Source organism: Enhydra lutris, unplaced genomic scaffold, assembly GCF_002288905.1.
Source record: "Enhydra lutris kenyoni isolate GAN:26980312 unplaced genomic scaffold, ASM228890v2 scaffoldscaffold81, whole genome shotgun sequence".
Taxonomy (NCBI): Eukaryota; Metazoa; Chordata; class Mammalia; order Carnivora; family Mustelidae; genus Enhydra; species Enhydra lutris.
The window spans coordinates 2,168,950-2,185,751 of NW_019154165.1; the positions used below are offsets into that span (position 1 = coordinate 2,168,950).

Here is a 16,802-nt window from a genome sequence, read left to right on the forward strand (position 1 = left end):
ACTTCAAGCTGAGGAAGAGCCAAGCCTGAACAGGCTTGGCTCAAGCTCACGACCCCCATATCACAACTCCAACATCAGGACCCAAGCCTAAATCAAGAGTCAGATGGCCAACCGATTGAGACACCCAGGCATCCTACTAACAAAATTGCTTTTGAATCAGTTGTTGACTCTTTCTGTTTTTCTGCTATCTTCTCCTCTGGAAAGCTGATCCCTGCCTACTCTGGGGCTGGATCTTCTTGGATAAATTAGAGCCCTGATAGGATTTCTTGGACACCTCAGATATTTACTAACTTATACACTTCATTCAACAATATTTATTGATCACCCATTATGTGCTAGGCACAGGGGGAACATAAGTCAGACACCTACCCTGTCCTCAAGAAGTCTATTGGATGAATATTCAAACACAGTCAATAGTTACTAATGTTGATTTACTATGTAGCAAGCATTGTCAAATGCAGACATTATAAAGCTTTCCATGTGAAGGAGAAGTGATGATGTTAGGCTACATGAGACTCTCCATAATGAGTACAAGGCAGTTGAAAGATTTAAATTATATATATAGACCACATCTTCTTTACCCATTCATCTGTTGAAGAGCATCTTGGCTCTTTCCAGAGTTTGGCTATTGTGGACATGGCTGCTATGAACATTGGGGTCTATATGGCCTTTATTTTCACTACATCTGTATCTTTGGGGTAAATACCCAGTAGTGTAATTGCTGGATCATAGGGTAGTTCTATTTTTAACTTTTTGAGGAACTTCCACATTGTTTTCCAAAGTGGCTGGACCAGCCTGCATTCCCACCAACAGTGTAAGAGGGTTCCCCTTTCTCCACATCCTCTCCAACATTTGTTGTTTCTTGTCTTGTCAATTTTTGTCATTCTAACTGGTGTAAGGAGGTATCTCACTGTGGTTTTGATTTGAATTTCCCTGATGACTAATGATGATGAACATTTTTTTCATGTGTCCATGTATAGAATGGAATATTACTCAGCCATCAGAAAAGATGAATACCCAACATTTTCATCAACATGGATGGAATGGGAGGAGATTATGCTGAGTGAAATAAGTCAAACAGAAAAAGACAATTATCATATGGTTTCACTTATTTGTGGAACATAAGGAATAGCATGGAGGACATTAGGAGAAGGAAGGGAAAATGAAGGTGGGGGGTAATTGGAAGGGGAGATGAACCATGAGAGACTGTGGATTCTGGGAATCAAACTGAGGGTTTTAGAGGGGAGAAGGGTGAGGGGATGGGTGAGCCTGGTGATGAGTATTAAGGAGGGCATGTATTGCATGGGACACTGGGTGTTATATGCAAACACTGAATCATGGAACACTACATCAAAAACTAATGACGTACTGTATAGTGACATAACATAATCAAAAAATTGTTTAAAAAAGAAATATTTAAATTGTTTAAGATAAATTAGGTCCTTGGTTTTGAAAAGTTGCTTAAGTCCATAATAAATATGATAAAAATCATATACTGTTAATCCTGTTTTTGTACTTGAGTTCTTTCAGAAAGTACTTTAATGTGTTACAAAAACTTACTATGGGAAAACCAGTTTTTAAATCAGAAGTAAGCCAAGCAATATGTAATGGATTCTGACAGTATCTTACCCAATACCTATTATCCCAATCTTCCTTACTCAGAGAACCCCAATTTTGTTTGGGGCAGCAGTAAATCCAACTTCCCAAATGTATACCTCAGGACGGCTACATGACCTAGCTCTAGCCAATGAGATTTAAGAGAAATCTACTGGGTAGGGTTTCTAGAAGTGCTATTGTTTTCCTAATAAAGGAAAACAATTTAGTTTACTAGATCCTTTAGTTTTTTGCCTTATGCTTTTTACCTCTTTATTCCTGTGTAGAACACAGACAAGATGCTTAGAAATTGAGCAGCCATTTTACAACCATAAAGACATAAAATACACACTAAAAAAATTGTGAAGCAGAAAGCTGTAAGGATTATCTTGTGCAACTGGACCCATCCTTGGGCTGGCTACCTTGAGTTTTATTTTGTTTAAAAAACAAAACAAAACAAAACAAATACCCGGAGGTGCCTGGGTGGCTCAGTGGGTTAAGCGTCTGCCCTCTGCTCAGGTCATGATCCCAGAATCCTGGGATGGAATCCTGCATTGGGCTCCCTGCTCAGTGGGGAGTCCACTTCTCCGTTTGCCCCTCTTGTGGGGACCACCTCTTGTGCTCACACATACACTCTCTCTCTCGCTCTTTCTCCCTTTCTCTCTCAAACAAATAAATAAAATCTTTAAAACAAAACAAAATAAAAGATACTTCTTTTGTTGAACCACCACAAAAGGTTTCTGTCACATAGTGCGGTCCTAGCTGATATACTCTACCTCAAAAGGGAAAGGTTTGCAGGGAAAATATTTTACTTTTTATTAGGAGAATAAGAAAAAGTCTTTCTTTTGATTTGAAAAGCAATGGAATTTCCTGTGAAATAAAAGTTCTTTTCTTTTCTTGATCCATATCTCTCTGTGGTGGAGAGCAGGATATTTAGAGGAGCAGGAAATATAAGCTAACTCCTGTCCTCTGATCAAATGAGATTCAAGATATTAGATTTTGTTTACTAGAGCAGTGTCTCCTAAAATGTGTCATAGTACAATAGGTTCTTGAGATGTACCTCAGGAAAAAAGAAAAGAAAAAAACTTTTTTTGGTCAACAAATTTGGTAGATATTGAATATAGAACCCTTTCCTCTTAGAAATTCACAGTAGGCATTATGTTACCAGCTCTGGATAAATCCTGTAGTACAAAAAATTGGCTTAGTATTGTTTGACCCAACCCTTTAATAAGCTATTTTTTAATTGAAGTATAGTTGACTTATGTTGTTATATTAGTTTCAGGTGTACAACAGAGTGATTCAATAATTCTCTACATTATGCAACGCTCACCACAATAGATGTAGTTACCATCTCTCACTATACAAAATTATTGACTATATTCCCTATGTTGTATTTTCATCCATGTAACTTATTTATTTTATAACTGGAAATTTTTACCTATTAATCCCCTTCTTCTGTTTCACTGATTCCTCATTCCTCCTGGTAACTGCAAGTTTGTTCTCTGTATTTGTTTGTTCATTTCTTTTGTTTTTTGTTTTTGTGTTTTTTTTTAGAATCCACAGATAAGTGAAATGATATGGTATTTGTCTTACTCTGTCTGACTCATTTTATTTAGCATAATATACTCTAGGCCCATCCATGTTGTCACAAATGGCAAGATTTCACTCTTGTTTATGGTTGAGTAATGTTCCATTCTATATATGCCACCTTTTCATCCTCTCATCTATCAATGGACTCTTAGGTTGCTTACGTATCTTGGCTATTCTAAAAAATGCTGCAATAAACATAGGGGGTAATGTATCTTTTCTAATTAGAGTTTTTGTTTTCTTTGGGTGAATACCCAGTAGTGGAATTACTGGGTCATATAATATTTCTGTTTTCTGTAGTGGCTTCACCAGTTAACATTCCCACAAACTGTGCACAAGGGCTCCCCTTTTCGCACATCCTTGCAAACACTTTTTTTTCCCTTTGAGTATAGTTGACACACAATGTTACATTATATAATGAATTCAAATACGGAATTGTAGTTGTGGATGATTCATGTGCACTTGAAAAGAGTGTAATTCCTTGTCCTAATCATTAAGTTCTTATCACTTGACAGTCTAGCCTACATTGTTTACTGCATTATTCAGCTCCATACTTTTTAAAGGTTAGCTTTTTGTTTACTTGATTTGTCATATTCTAACAGCTGAGTGTTGAAGTCTCCAATCACACTATATGGCAGAACTTTGATATATGAGAAATTCCAAAGCACATACTGCAAGACCATATGATTTTCATCCATAAATGCAGAGAAAGTATGACTGAAAATTTCCTCCTTTACACCCTTGATGGGGTTAATCATAAGTGAAGACTGACAAAATCGAGTTTTCATTAGTAGAGTCAACAAAAGCCTTTGGAAGAATGCAGCAAGGGGTTATTAATTCTGCCTGGTGAAGGCTTCACTAAGAAGGTGGTATTTGATGTGGACTTAAAGGATGTATATGCTTTACTATGTATAGAGGACATGTGCAAAGGCAAAGAAATGTGAAATTATCCAGAAAACATGAAGTAGTCCAGTGTACTACTTTAGACCATGATAGGGAGTGACTGGAAATTCAGAGGGGTCAGAGTATGAAGGGTCTTTGTTGTACTTCATGATGGACCTATTACGTATGGGGAAGCATTGAACTCTCAGACTGTAAATATGGATCTTCCCTCTTTGGGGCAGTGCTCTGGATATCACTCAAGTACTCTGCTCACTTTCTGCCTCCAGAATTTCCTCTGAAGGTCCCTGTACATTTGGCCCACTAGGATCACCAGCCTGGCCACTCTTTGTAAATGTCTCTTGCTACCCTCACAATCCATGATTAAGTCTTACTGATTAGTTCCTTTGATGATCACTTCATACAAAGTTACTGTGACATCCAGAGTGAGGAGCAAAACCTTAGAGTATCAGAGTATCTAGAAAGTATTCAGGGAGGGAGGAGGAGAGATAGGGAGAGCAAGAGATTGCATTGTGGCATAGAGGCTGAGGGTGAAGAGAAAAGATATGGGGGGAATGAATTTTCAAGAAGGAGCATGCAGTTGATGCTAATAAGAAAGCAAAGGCTTATACTGGAATACTTTGTTTTTGTTTTTGTTTTACTCTTTTAGGTATAGCCTCATTCCCATGTGTGCCCTTGAGATTCTTTTCTGAAAAAAATCTGCAGTAGTTTGCTCTTCCTGGACAACCCAAAGAGGTGAGGAAAATTCAAATCCAATTTCCTCTTTTATTCAGTTACCTTTTGCTTACCTCTTATGAGGTTTCGACCCATTCAATTAAACCTGTGACTCCTACCATGGCTTCTCCCAATCTGATAGGGTCCCAAATCAGGTAAGCCACTTTCTCTGTATTACCATACCAAGGGGTTTGAACCTTATCTTGTAGACCAGCATTTGCAAGATTGTATTTAGAGAAAGACTAAATGTTCCATGGAATGGTAATAGGTGTTATTTGAAACAAGGGTTCCACTGACAGGTAAGTTTGGGAAATACTAAATACTCCCTCTTGGATAGACACAATGCCCATTAGCGTAGTGAAGATTCTGAAAATATTTCAGTAAATACATCTATCTAGCTTTGCTTAATCCAGCATCTCCTACAGTTATTTAACCACATAATCATTTTTTTCTATGCAATATTTATTAACATCCATGGAACATTAATGGTACCCAGAACATAATTCAGGATATGCTGGTAGAAGCACTGTAGGAGAAAAAAAAAAGGATTTCAAAGCAGAGGACTAACAAGTCAGGCTTAAGCATTAGTAAGAGCACTCTGGCACCAGTGTGATGAATGGATTGATTAGAAAGGACTCTAGTAGAAGAAGTGGCAATTGTCTAGGAATTTTGGTGAGGGCTTTGACTAGGTTGTGACAGTGGAGAAGGGAAGAAGACACAATGGATTAATATTAAGGTGGTAAAATTAACAGGATTTGGTGATAAGATGTGAGATTGGGAGGGGGAAGATGTTTCATCTGCTATTGGTTATGTTGATGTTAAAGTGTTTGTTAGAGATTGATAAGTTGGATATATTGGTTTTGAGGGAAATTACTTATGAGAGAAATCTGGGTTAGAAATGAGTATTTCAGACTGAAACAGTATAAGGTGAGAATAGGTGGGACCCCAACAAAACTGAATATTGAAGAAGTATGAAATAAGAAAAGTAAAAAAAGCTAACCTAAACCCAAGGCACCTGGGTGGTTCAGTCGTTAAGCGTCTGCCTTCAGCTCAGGTCATGATCCTGGGGTCCTGGGATGGAGCCCCACATCAGGCTTCCTGCTCAGAGGGAGGCCTGCTTCTCCCTCTCCCCCTGCTTGTTTTCCCTCTCTCACTGTGTCTCTCTCTGTCAAATAAATAAATAAAGTCTTTTAAAAAATAAAATAAAATAAAATTTCCCCCCTTTTCACTTTATTGAGATAGAACTGATATATAACATTGGGTGAGTTCAAGGTATGTGATTTGATATACATATATATTGCAAAATGACTACAATACAAGGTTAGTTAAAATATCCATCACCTCACATAATTACAATTTTTTGTGGTGAGAACACCTAAGATCTACTTTCTTAGCAATTTTCAAGTATATAATACATCATTGTTAATTGTAGTCATCATATTGTACATTAGATCCACAGAAGTTATTCATTTTATAACTAGAAATTTGTACCCTCGTGTTCGCTTCGGCAGCACATATACTAGAAATTTGTACCCATTGGCATTGGCCAACATTGCCCCATTTCCCCTATCCCCTAGGCCCTGGCAAGCACCATTCTACACACTGTTTTTATAAATTTGACCTTTTTTTTCTTTTAGATTTCACATGTAAGTGAGATCATACAGTTCTTGTCTTTCTTTGTCCGACTTATTTCACTTAGCATAATGCCCTCAAGGTCCATCCGTGTTGTTGCAGATGGCAGGATTTCCTTCTTTTTAATGATGAATATTATTCCATTATATTCCACATCTTATTTATTCATTCATCTTCAGCGGACACTTGGGCTGTTTCAATGTCTTGGCTATTGTGAATAATGCTGCAAAGAATATGGAGGTGCAGATATCTCTTCGAAATAATGATTTCATTTCCTACAGATACCCACATATGGGATTGCTGGATTACATTATAGTTCTATTTTCAATTTTTTGAGGAACTTCCATCTGTTTTCCATAGTGGCTGCATCAATTTACATTAGCACCAGTAGCGCATGAGGATTTGTTTTACTCCACGTAAATGTTTGCCAACATTTATCTTTTGTCTTTTTGATAGTAGTAATTCTAACAGGTATGAGGTAATATCTCATTGTGGTTTTAAGTTTCATTTCCTTCATGATTAGTGATGTTGAGCATCTTTTTTATGTACCTATTGGCCATTTGGATGTCTTCTTTGGAAAAATGTCTATTTATGTCCTCTGCCCACTTTAAAATCGGATTATTTGTTTTTTGGCTATTGAATTGGATGAGTTTTTAAATGGCCTTTTAACTCTTGTTCCTTTGCTACATTTTTTTTTTTTACTATAGTTGACACATAATATTATGTTAGTTTCAGGTGTACTACCTTTGTTGTGTTATTAAATGTGACTTTTGTTGGTTGTCTTGTGAAGGAAGAGACAGCTGTGTTTTTATTTATTCTTTTAAAATTCTCAGAATACAGCTTTAAGAAAAACTTTTAAGCAGGACTTAGTAAGACTTTAAAATATAGATATAAAGTGGATTTCCCATCATAGACTTGGGATGGTAGCAAAACCCTTGGGGTTATGGTGCAGACCATTCTGAGGACAAAGTGACTTAAGTGAAATGCCTCTGCCAACTGAAAAGTAATCCTGAGTAAGTTGCCCGTGATTTATCTGAAAGGTATGCTTGTTAGCTTGCAACACTTGTTAGTGTTGTGGAGATGAGGGAAGCCTTTATATTTGGAGACTCCGGATTACCACACAAAAACCTGTACATGAATGCTTGTAGCAGTGTTATCCATAGCAGTCCAAAAGTGGAAACAACCCAAAAGCCCATCAACTGGTTGACTGGATGACAACTGTTGTGTATATGTGCAATGGGATATTATTCAGCCGTAAAAAGAATGAAGTAGGGATACACGCCACAACACGGATGAGCCTTGAAAACATGAAGCTAAAAGAAAGAAGCCAGTCCTAAAAAACCCATGTAGTCTCTGATTCCATTTATATGAAATGTCCCAAAATGGCAAATCCACAGAAATGGAAAGTTGATTAGTGTTTGCTAGTGGCTGGGAGAGATGAAGGAATGGGGAGTGACCGCTAATGTGTATTGGCTTTCTTATTTGGGGTGCTGAACAATGTTCTAAAATTAGTGGTAGTGGTTGCACAACTCTGTGAATATACTAAGTACTACTGAATTTTACGCTTTAAACAGGTTAAACTTATGGAATGCAAAAAAATCCCAATTAAAATATGCATTATGACCGTATAACAACAACCAGCACCAGAGTGGGGGCTACTTGGGCTGTTTGGCTGTCATTTGAGTCCTTCGAGGCCTGGGGGTTAGGCTTAGGAAGGAAGCATGTGTGTGCTTAGCATGCCCATGGCTGGGCCTGAGGGGCCTCAGGATGCTCCCTTTTGTGGAATGACTGAGTGAAGCTCCCTGGGACAGCAACTATGAAGGCTTTGTGACAAGGAAAGAATTCTTAATGTCCTCCCCTACTACACAGAGCCTTCCCTTATCTCCTTTTCTCCCCCTCTTAGTTAGCAGTAAATGAGTCTTCTCCCCAAGGCACATTTTTTTTTGGGCATGCAAGCTCATTCAGTCACAGGAAAAGCAGCTTTTGGGTCTCTGAGCAGCCATACTGGGTCTTGTGCCGGTCAAAGAGTTTGCACAGGGCATCCATATAGAGTGCATGGTATTTGTCCACCACTTCCTGGCTTGGTTTTTCAATTTTGGGCACCAGCAAAGGCTCCCCAACTGGAGATGGGAAAAGAGAAGGAGCAAGTGTTAGATCTTCTCTTCCTTTAACCTCCTTCTTCCCTGGGCCAGATCCTCTCACTTGCCAAGTCCACTCCCAGATTCTCCCTCTCTGCTTCCCTTTTCTTTGGTGGGGGTGGGATGGGAGGGCTGAGATTGAGGTCAGGAAAGAGCTGAGGTGGTCTTGGGGCTGAAAGCAGCACTTACCTACAGTGACAATAGGCAGCGAGTAGGGCAGAAGCCCACTGGTGCCTGGGTAGAAGCCTCTTCCATAGAAGATGCAGAAATAGAAACCAAAGATTCTGCGGAAGCAGCTCTGGAACTTGTACATCCAGCTGTCCTTATGGAATTGCACCTGATCATATACCTCAGTTTCTCCAAATGTGAAGGTGGGGACCAGATGAGTCCTGAAGGAAAACCCCGAATTATTTCTCAAACATGGGCTAGACTGAGAACCACTCAGGAAGAACATTTGCTCCTGGCCAGGGTCCCAGCTATATAAAATCCCTGCAACATAAAGGATTTCTTCTTGCACCAAACAGGGCTCCCATATTGACTCTTTCTCGTCTTGAAATGTTCAAGTCCGGTGAGAATGCTGTCTCTGGTCCAGGATCACAAGGATGAGATATGGGGGTGGAGGGAAGGAAGAGGGTTTTGGGCAGAGATCCCCAGAGACCTGTATCATGTTAAGAAAAGTTTCCAGAAAGTGTCATGCAGGGAAATATCTGACTCTGTTTCTACTAGTAGGAAGCATAGAGATGACGATAATATCACACAGACGCATATATTATGATATGCCCATCCCCCACAGGAAATATGTATAAAGTATTCTGTCCCTTGAGATTACAGAAGAGAAAATTTGTGTCCCTCTCGGGCCATAGATAGAGAGTCAGGCTCCTGAAGTCCTCTTGTGAGAGGAGAGTACAGAGAGCATGGCCTCTCTTATACAAATCTTTGTGAGTTACTAGGCATCTCTCTGCATTCTGATATATGTTGCCTTCTTGGATCCTCACAGCAGAGACAGTGCAGGGCACAGTAGGGGGTGGTGGTATTTTCTTTATCTTACAGATCCACAAGCCCAGGTTCTGAGAGGAAAGTTCACTGGGCAGTCAGTGATTGGCACGACCTGGGCTAGAACACAGGATTCCTTCCTCCCTGCTCAGAACTGTCTCCCCTACATTAGGTTCCAAACTGACGAACAGGCCACTCAGGCAAGGCCCTTGGATGAACTACTTTTCTCTGAGTCTGTAATAAGACAATCACCTCTGTGTTCAGTGGCCTGGCCTCCTGACATCATGGTGCACCCCACAGTTCCCATCTTGGCACCTGCTCTTTACCTCCTATCTTTACCCCTCAGTTAGAGTGGGTAATGATTATCTACCACTTATTGTGTGCCAGACACATTTGTTGTTTTATTTAAACCCCACCATGACCCTATGGAGGAGTTACAATTATTAGAGCCGCATCATGAAAAGGAAAACACCAAGACTCAGAATGGTTAAGTAATCTGTCTCAGAACGCACAGTAAGTTATGGAACCAGGGTTTCAGATCAGGGTCCCTGACTTCAGCTTCTGCGCACATCCTCACCATACTGTACAACCTGCCCCTTGCACTTACATTAACAAGCAGATACAGATATTGATTTTGCTAGAGGTGATGTGGGCGTCATCTGTATATATTTGGGAGCCCTAGCCAAGCCCCATGATAATGAATCTGGGCTTCTGGTTTGGCTTTCCGAGAACTGGTCTGGCTAGTTTAAAAGGAGTGGATGACATTAAACCTTTTAAAAATGCTATGGCCATCTCCCTTGTGCGCTAGTAAGTTCCAAGAGGGCAAGACTCATGTCTGAGTCATTTTGACATCATGTAACAGGTGATGCTGCTCAGAGAAGGCCACGCCCCCTGCCCTGGGAGGAACACTCACCCATGCTGGAGGGCTGTGCGTACAAACCCCTTGCGCTTCTGGAGGATGAGGGTGGTGGTGTTGGGCACACTTTGAAGGGCCTCTCCCACCCCTCCTACCACGATGCCCACGAGGTTGCCAGTGCCGTGGCTTAGCAGGTAGTCGATCGCTGGCTGACTCACGGAGCACACACCTAAGAGGATCAAGGAGCAGAGAGAGGAGCAATATAAGGAGGGGTGGAAATGGCTGAGAGAGAACACCCTCTGCTCTACTCCCCATTGGCCTGTCTATGCACCCTGTGTTCCCGTAAGTCTCGGAAGGAAAATCAATGAGATGGGGACAAGGGTGGGGAGAAAAGGGCAAACCCAACATGTTTCACTTGGAGGCAATATCTCCACTTCATAGGAAGCGCTAGGTTGAAACTATAGTGGGAAGATTTCCAGTGGAATAACCAGAAGGACTTTCTGAATTTCAACTATAATCTTACTCTTTTCTTTTCCTCTGTTGCCACTAAATAGCAAAAGTTATTCTTTACTGAGCATATACTCTGTGGCAGACACTATAGTGAATGTTTTCCTTGTATGCTCTCATTTAACTGTCACATCAAATCTGAGGTTGGTCTGTTATCGTCAGCCTCACCTTACAGATGAGGAAAGTGAGATGGGTAGCTTGCTCAAGACCACACAGTAGGTGGCAGAGCTGGGACTCAAACCCAAACAGTTTAGCTCCAGAACATATGCTTTTAACTACTATGCTCTGATGGGAATGGGTGAGAGGTGGTTGAGAGGTAGGGGATGAGCCTTAAGAAGGTGTGTCTCCCAGCAGAAAAAAATGGGTCAGAAGCTCCAGTAAGTATGGTCCAAAGTACCTTTGGCCATGAGGTACTCCCTGACAAAGGGGATCTTGAAGAACCAGGACAGTGTGGCCAGGTGGGGAGTGATGCCTGGGAAGACCTTTGAGAAGCCTGTAGCTTCAGTGCAGAAGTTGCAGAAGGCTCCAAAGGTCAAGAGACCATGAGGGTGAACCCCCATGAGATAGTTGTGCTCCGGCGACAAGTCTTTAGTCTTCTGGATCTGCAGTCATGGAGAGAAGTGCCAAACGTGGTGGAATGAGATCACGTGAAGAAGCAAGGCTGAAGATGTTTCAGAGATCAGGGTGTTCTCTAAAGCAGAGCTGCCCTTCCTTCTTTCTTTCCTTCCTTCCTTCCTTCCTTCCTTCCTTCCTTCCTTCCTTCCTTCCTTCCTTCCTTCCTTCCTTTCTTCATTCTTTCCAAGATTTTATGTATTTATTGGACAGAGAGAGACACAGCGAGAGAGGGAATGCAAGCAGGGGGAGTGGGAGAGGAAGAAGTAGACTTTCCGCAGAGCAGGGAGCCGACATAGGTCTCAATCCCAGGACCCTAGGGTCATGACCAGACTGAGCCACCCAGGTGCCCCTAAAGCAGAGCTTTTCAACTGCTAGGCCATGAGGGCGTTTCAGGGGGCCAAGATATGGGTCTCCTCAGCCCCTGGAAAACCAGGTAGGATCCGGGCCAGCTAGAACTGCTGGACCTCTTCCCCATGGCTGGCTGCAAGTAGTTTCGGCCATTTGGCTCAGTGCGCCTTACTCATGGTATCGGCAAGCTCTGGTCTAAAAATCGGGGCAGTGTTAGTTGTCTACTCCAAAGAATGCTCTGAGGATCAGCATAGCAGTACATTTCTACATTGTATTCCTGTTATTTTCTCCACCCAAACCCCTTCCGGTTTCTGCCTGAGTGTCTGCCATTGAACTTGAAAACCCTGCCAAAATATCACCACATCTGTGAAGCTTTTCCTTACCCCAACTCTGAACTACTTGTGTACCCATACCAAACTATAAATACATACTTGTCTGTCCTTCTTATTAGATGGGAGCACCTTGCTGACAGATCACATCCTACTCACTTCTCTGTACCTCTAACATGTGGTAGGGTAGGCTTTCAATCAATGTCTGTTAAACAACTGTATTTGCGTTTCTGTCTGTGTCATCTGGTAGGTCATGCTAAAGGCGTCCAAAGTATGCTGGCAGAGCAGCGAGTCCCCAGCTGCAATGTCAGGTTTTGAAGTATGTCTAGGCTGCACTGAGACTTCTCTGGTAGTCTTCTTTTCCTTATGGACAACCTTAGTAATTTGGCATAAATGCCTAGTATCTTGGGAACTGTGGGGGATGCTGGGAAAGAGACACTTACCGTAATGGGGAAATAGTCCCTGATGTGGGTCCAGGCACACCAGTTCCTTACCCAGGCTGAACGCCTGCCACCTGAGACAGAAATATCAGTGGGGGATGGTGTCTGTGTGTGGCAACCCCATCCCTCCCACTCTTTCGGGGCTTTCCTAATAGCATGGAGGGACCATGGCTCTGCTAGAGAGGTAGAAAAGGAAGAGACCCCAAGACAGTCCTGGCTGGCCCAGGTCCTGTGACTCTGAGAACTTGGATGAGAGGCCTGTGGCATAGTGAGTGGGACTCCCTGGTCATAGGTTAAGTTGGAACATTCTTAGGCCGTGTTCTTTCTAGGTCTATGGGTCTTACCTTGCTCTGGAGTCTTCCAGTCCAGGAAAAACCAGGTAAAGTACAGCACTGGCAGTGGCCACAAGGATGTAAACAGCAAGGAAATGAATAATGGCTGCAAGATCCAAACTGATGAGGGAGCAGGTCAGGTCAGAATTGTGCTGCCAACAGAACTTGCCCAGGTACACCCCCCTTAAGAGCCCTCCGAAATATTCAAGGCTCTGGTCATGGCCTTCTGCACAGTCCAGCTCCTGCCCATCCAGCATCCATGTCTGCTTGTCCTTCAGATATTTCCTTTATCATCTGCCATATACCAGCCCTATTTCTAATTCCCCATCATCGCTGTCCACTCACCATCCCTCTACTCCTGCTCCCTGCCTGCCACCAGCACAAGCAGGCAGGCGAGTGGCAGGTAGAGGGAGAAGCAGGTTCCCCACTGAGCAGAGAGCCTGGGGTAGGCTCCATCCCAGGACCTTGGGATCTTGACCTGAGCCAAAGACAGACACTTACCAGACTGATCCACCCAGGTACCTCCCGCCCCATTTACCATTCTTATCCTCTTGCTCATTCACCATTCCTTTCATTATCACTATCTCCCTACATGCTACCACCCTAGCCCCTCCCAGAATGGAAAACTCTATGGTTTAAACACAGGCTGTACTTCTCCAAGTCCGTTATTCTAATGCTTCTTCTGCCCCACTCCCGATGCTTCCTTATGCTTATGGGCGTATCATGCCTATTCCTTGGGCTTCATTTCCCCTTTCCAGATTGTGAGGGTTAAGAAGTGGCTGAAATTAGCCAGATCTATTCATATCCATCATGACCCTGTTCTACCCCTCTGCCTGTTCTCACCACCACCTGTGGCTCTATCTCTTCCTTCTCCAGGACACTGGTAAGACTCAAGACTCCTTGACTTTACTCTGTAATACCATCTGAGATGATCAAAAGTTAGACATGAGACTTCCCATGAGCATGAAATTCACCCCAGATCTGGCCCTGGCCTCTGACACTGGCTTATTGCCGTGCATTGTAGGATCAGTACTCACATATGGCAAGGTAGCTCAAGGGCCATTGCAGAAGTATCAGACTCTGGAAGTGCGTAGGCTGCTTGAAACAAGGCATGTTGCTCAGGAGCCCGAGGAAGACAAAGATCCCAGAACACTCTTCCAAACAATGGTGCCACAAAGCCTCTTGAAGCTTGCTGGATAGTGAATGTATATGGTCAGGAGGATTTTCACGTGCCCTTTACCTTCTTTGTCCTGCCCCACACCTACGACCCACTGCAAGAGGCAGGCTTTGGAGTACCAAGGACTGCCCTATCAGGTGTGAGCCCTGGGCCCTGGTCATTTGCCCTTTGACTCTTTCCTGAGATTATTAAGACATCAGGATGAAGAAAGGTAAGAAGGATTGCCATCTAGTCCTAGGGACTCAGAGAGCGAAAGAAGGAAAATACCTTTCACAGACCACTCTCTGAGACTACAGGGGTTGTGATCTCAAGGAGGTGGTGAGTGGGGAGGGAGCTCTGGGAGGTTTGTGGGGTGGGGGAGGACCCAAGATTAGTTTTTTGTTGAGACTATTGCCCTCAGGCAGTCTGGCTTGGGATGTCCCCCTCTTTTAACTAGCTACTACAAAAATTTCAAATACACACAAAACTAGGCAATGCAACAAATTTTTATCTTTGTGTTTATGTTTTTTGTTCATCTTCAATAATTACTAATATTTTGCTATACTTGTTCCATATATTGCCCCGATTTTTTTTCTTGAAGTATCTTAAAGCAATTCTAAGATATCATGTCATTTCACCCCTAAATACTTCACTGTGCATACAAAAATAGGAATGTTTTCTTCCAAAGTGATGCCACTATTACCCTTAACAAATTTTGTAATTCTTGAATAATACCTAATATCTAGTCCCCATTCAAATGTCTTTTTACAGTTGGTTGATTTGAATCAGGATCCAAACTAGTATTACTGATTGTATTTGAAAGTTATGTCTCTTAATTCTCTCTCTCTTTAATTTTTTTGGACTTTTAAAAATTTATTTGACAGAGAGAGACACAGTGAGAGAGGGGACAGAAGCAGGAAGAGTACCTCCAGTATTCCAGGAGGAGTGGGCAAGGGAGAAGCAGGCTCCCCGCTGAGCAGGTAGCCCCAGACGGGACTCGATCCCAGGACCCCAGTATCATAACCTGAGCTGAAGGCAACTGCTTAACGACTGAGCCACCCAGGCACTCCTCTCTCTTTTTAATTTTTCATTATAAAATAAAATATAGATACAGAAAACCAGCTAAAATAAATGTATGGCTTAATAAATATTTAGAAGACTAATACCTTGCAGCCACCCCTACATCAAGAAATAAAACCCCAGAAGACTCTCATGTGCCCCATTTCAGTCATAACCCTCTTCCTCCTCCACAAATAACCATTATCCTAACTTTTTTTTCTTTTTCAAAATTGCTTTGGCTAGCTGGGTTCTTTGTGGTTCCATATAAGTTTTAAGGTTGTTTATTCCAGTTCTGTGAAAAATGCTGTTGGTATTTTGATAGGAATTGCATTAAATCTATAGATTGCTTTGGATAGTTTAGACATTTTTAAAAAGATTTTATTTATTTGAGAGAGAGCAAGAGAGAGTGAGAGAGAGCATGAGATCAGGGTGAGGGGCAGAGGGAGAAGCAGACTCCCCACTGAGCAGGGAGTCTGATGAGGGGCCCGATACCGGGATTCCAGGATCATGACCTGAGCCAGAGGCAGATGCCTAACCAACAGAGCCACCCTATCTTAACATTTAAAGTAATCTTTTCTATGCATTTCTATGGCTTTATTATCATAGTCTTACCCATTAAAAGAATTGATAGGTTTCTAGGGACGGCTGGGTGGTTCAGTCGGTTAAGCGTATGCCTTTGGCTCAGGTCATGATCCCAGCATCCTGGGATGGAGTTCCACACTGGGCTCCTTGCTCGGCAGGTGCCGAGCCTGCGTCTCCCTCTGCCTGCCACTCTGCCTGCCTGTGCTCTCTCTTTCTCTCTGACAAATAAATACGTAAAATCTTAAAAAAAAATGAAAGAATTGATATATTCCTTAAATTTTCCTTTTTAAACTCTTTATTTTGGAAAGTTTTAGACTTATGGGAGAGTTGCCAAGAGAGCGTGGAGTCCCTGTACCCTTTGCCCAGCTTACACTTATGTTAACATCTTATGTAACCAAGGTAAAGATATCACAGGTAAGAAACCAATACTGGTACATTGCTGTTAATATCAGAGTTCATTTGAATTGCACTAAAATTTTCTCCTAATGTCCACTTTCTGTTCCAGGATTCTACCAGGTCTCACATTGCGTGGAATAATCATGTCTCCTTAGTCTCCTCCAAGCTGTGATACTTTCTTGATCTTTCCTTTTATGACCTTGGCATTTTTTAAAACTTTATTTTATTTTTTCACTGTTCCAAGATTCATTGTTTATGCACTACACCCAGTGCTCCATGCAATACGTGCCCTCTATCATACCCACCACCAGGCTCACCCAACCCCCCCACCCCCCTCTCCTCCAAAACCCTCAGTTTGTTTCTCAGAGTCCACAGTCTCTTGTGGTTTGTCTTCCCCTCTGATTTCTCCCAATGACCTTGGCATTTTTGAAGAGGTTAAGTCTGTTTTCATTTACAGGTTCCTCCTCCATCACTTTCTTTTTCTGACGTTATTTATACCTTGAAGAGTCCACATTTGACCTGGAGAATTTTCCACAGCCTGAACTTTGTTTACAGCATGCCCATGGTGCACTTCAGTAGGTTCCTCTGTATTTCCTGAAGATTGGCATCTGGATTCAAGGACTGG

The 16,802-nt window shown here is 42.1% G+C and overlaps 1 protein-coding gene across 1 annotated transcript; it reads right to left on the reverse strand.

Annotated features, from left to right (window-relative positions):
* Nucleotides 1–7,950: 7,950 nt before the first annotated feature.
* Nucleotides 7,951–14,146, reverse strand: LOC111161037 (acyl-CoA wax alcohol acyltransferase 1). Its single transcript, XM_022524488.1, has 7 exons — nt 14,022–14,146; nt 12,997–13,104; nt 12,656–12,726; nt 11,318–11,522; nt 10,471–10,642; nt 8,754–8,953; nt 7,951–8,546 (listed from the first exon to the last, which is right to left on the reverse strand). Exons 1-7 carry the CDS (start codon nt 14,095–14,097, stop codon nt 8,392–8,394), a joined length of 987 nt encoding a protein of 328 aa, XP_022380196.1. The 5' UTR covers nt 14,098–14,146; the 3' UTR covers nt 7,951–8,391.
* Between the last annotated feature and the right edge of the window lie 2,656 nt (nt 14,147–16,802).

Coding starts and splice junctions, on each gene's coding strand:
- LOC111161037 (XM_022524488.1), bottom strand. CDS start 14,097: ATGCCTTGTTTCAAGCAGCCTACGCACTTCCAGAGTCTGATACTTCTG. Junction 13,105..14,021: donor CTTGAGCTACCTTGCCATAT/GTGAGTACTGAT, acceptor CTCCCTCATCAG/TTTGGATCTTGCAGCCATTA. Junction 8,547..8,753: donor GCTGCCTATTGTCACTGTAG/GTAAGTGCTGCT, acceptor TCCCATCTCCAG/TTGGGGAGCCTTTGCTGGTG.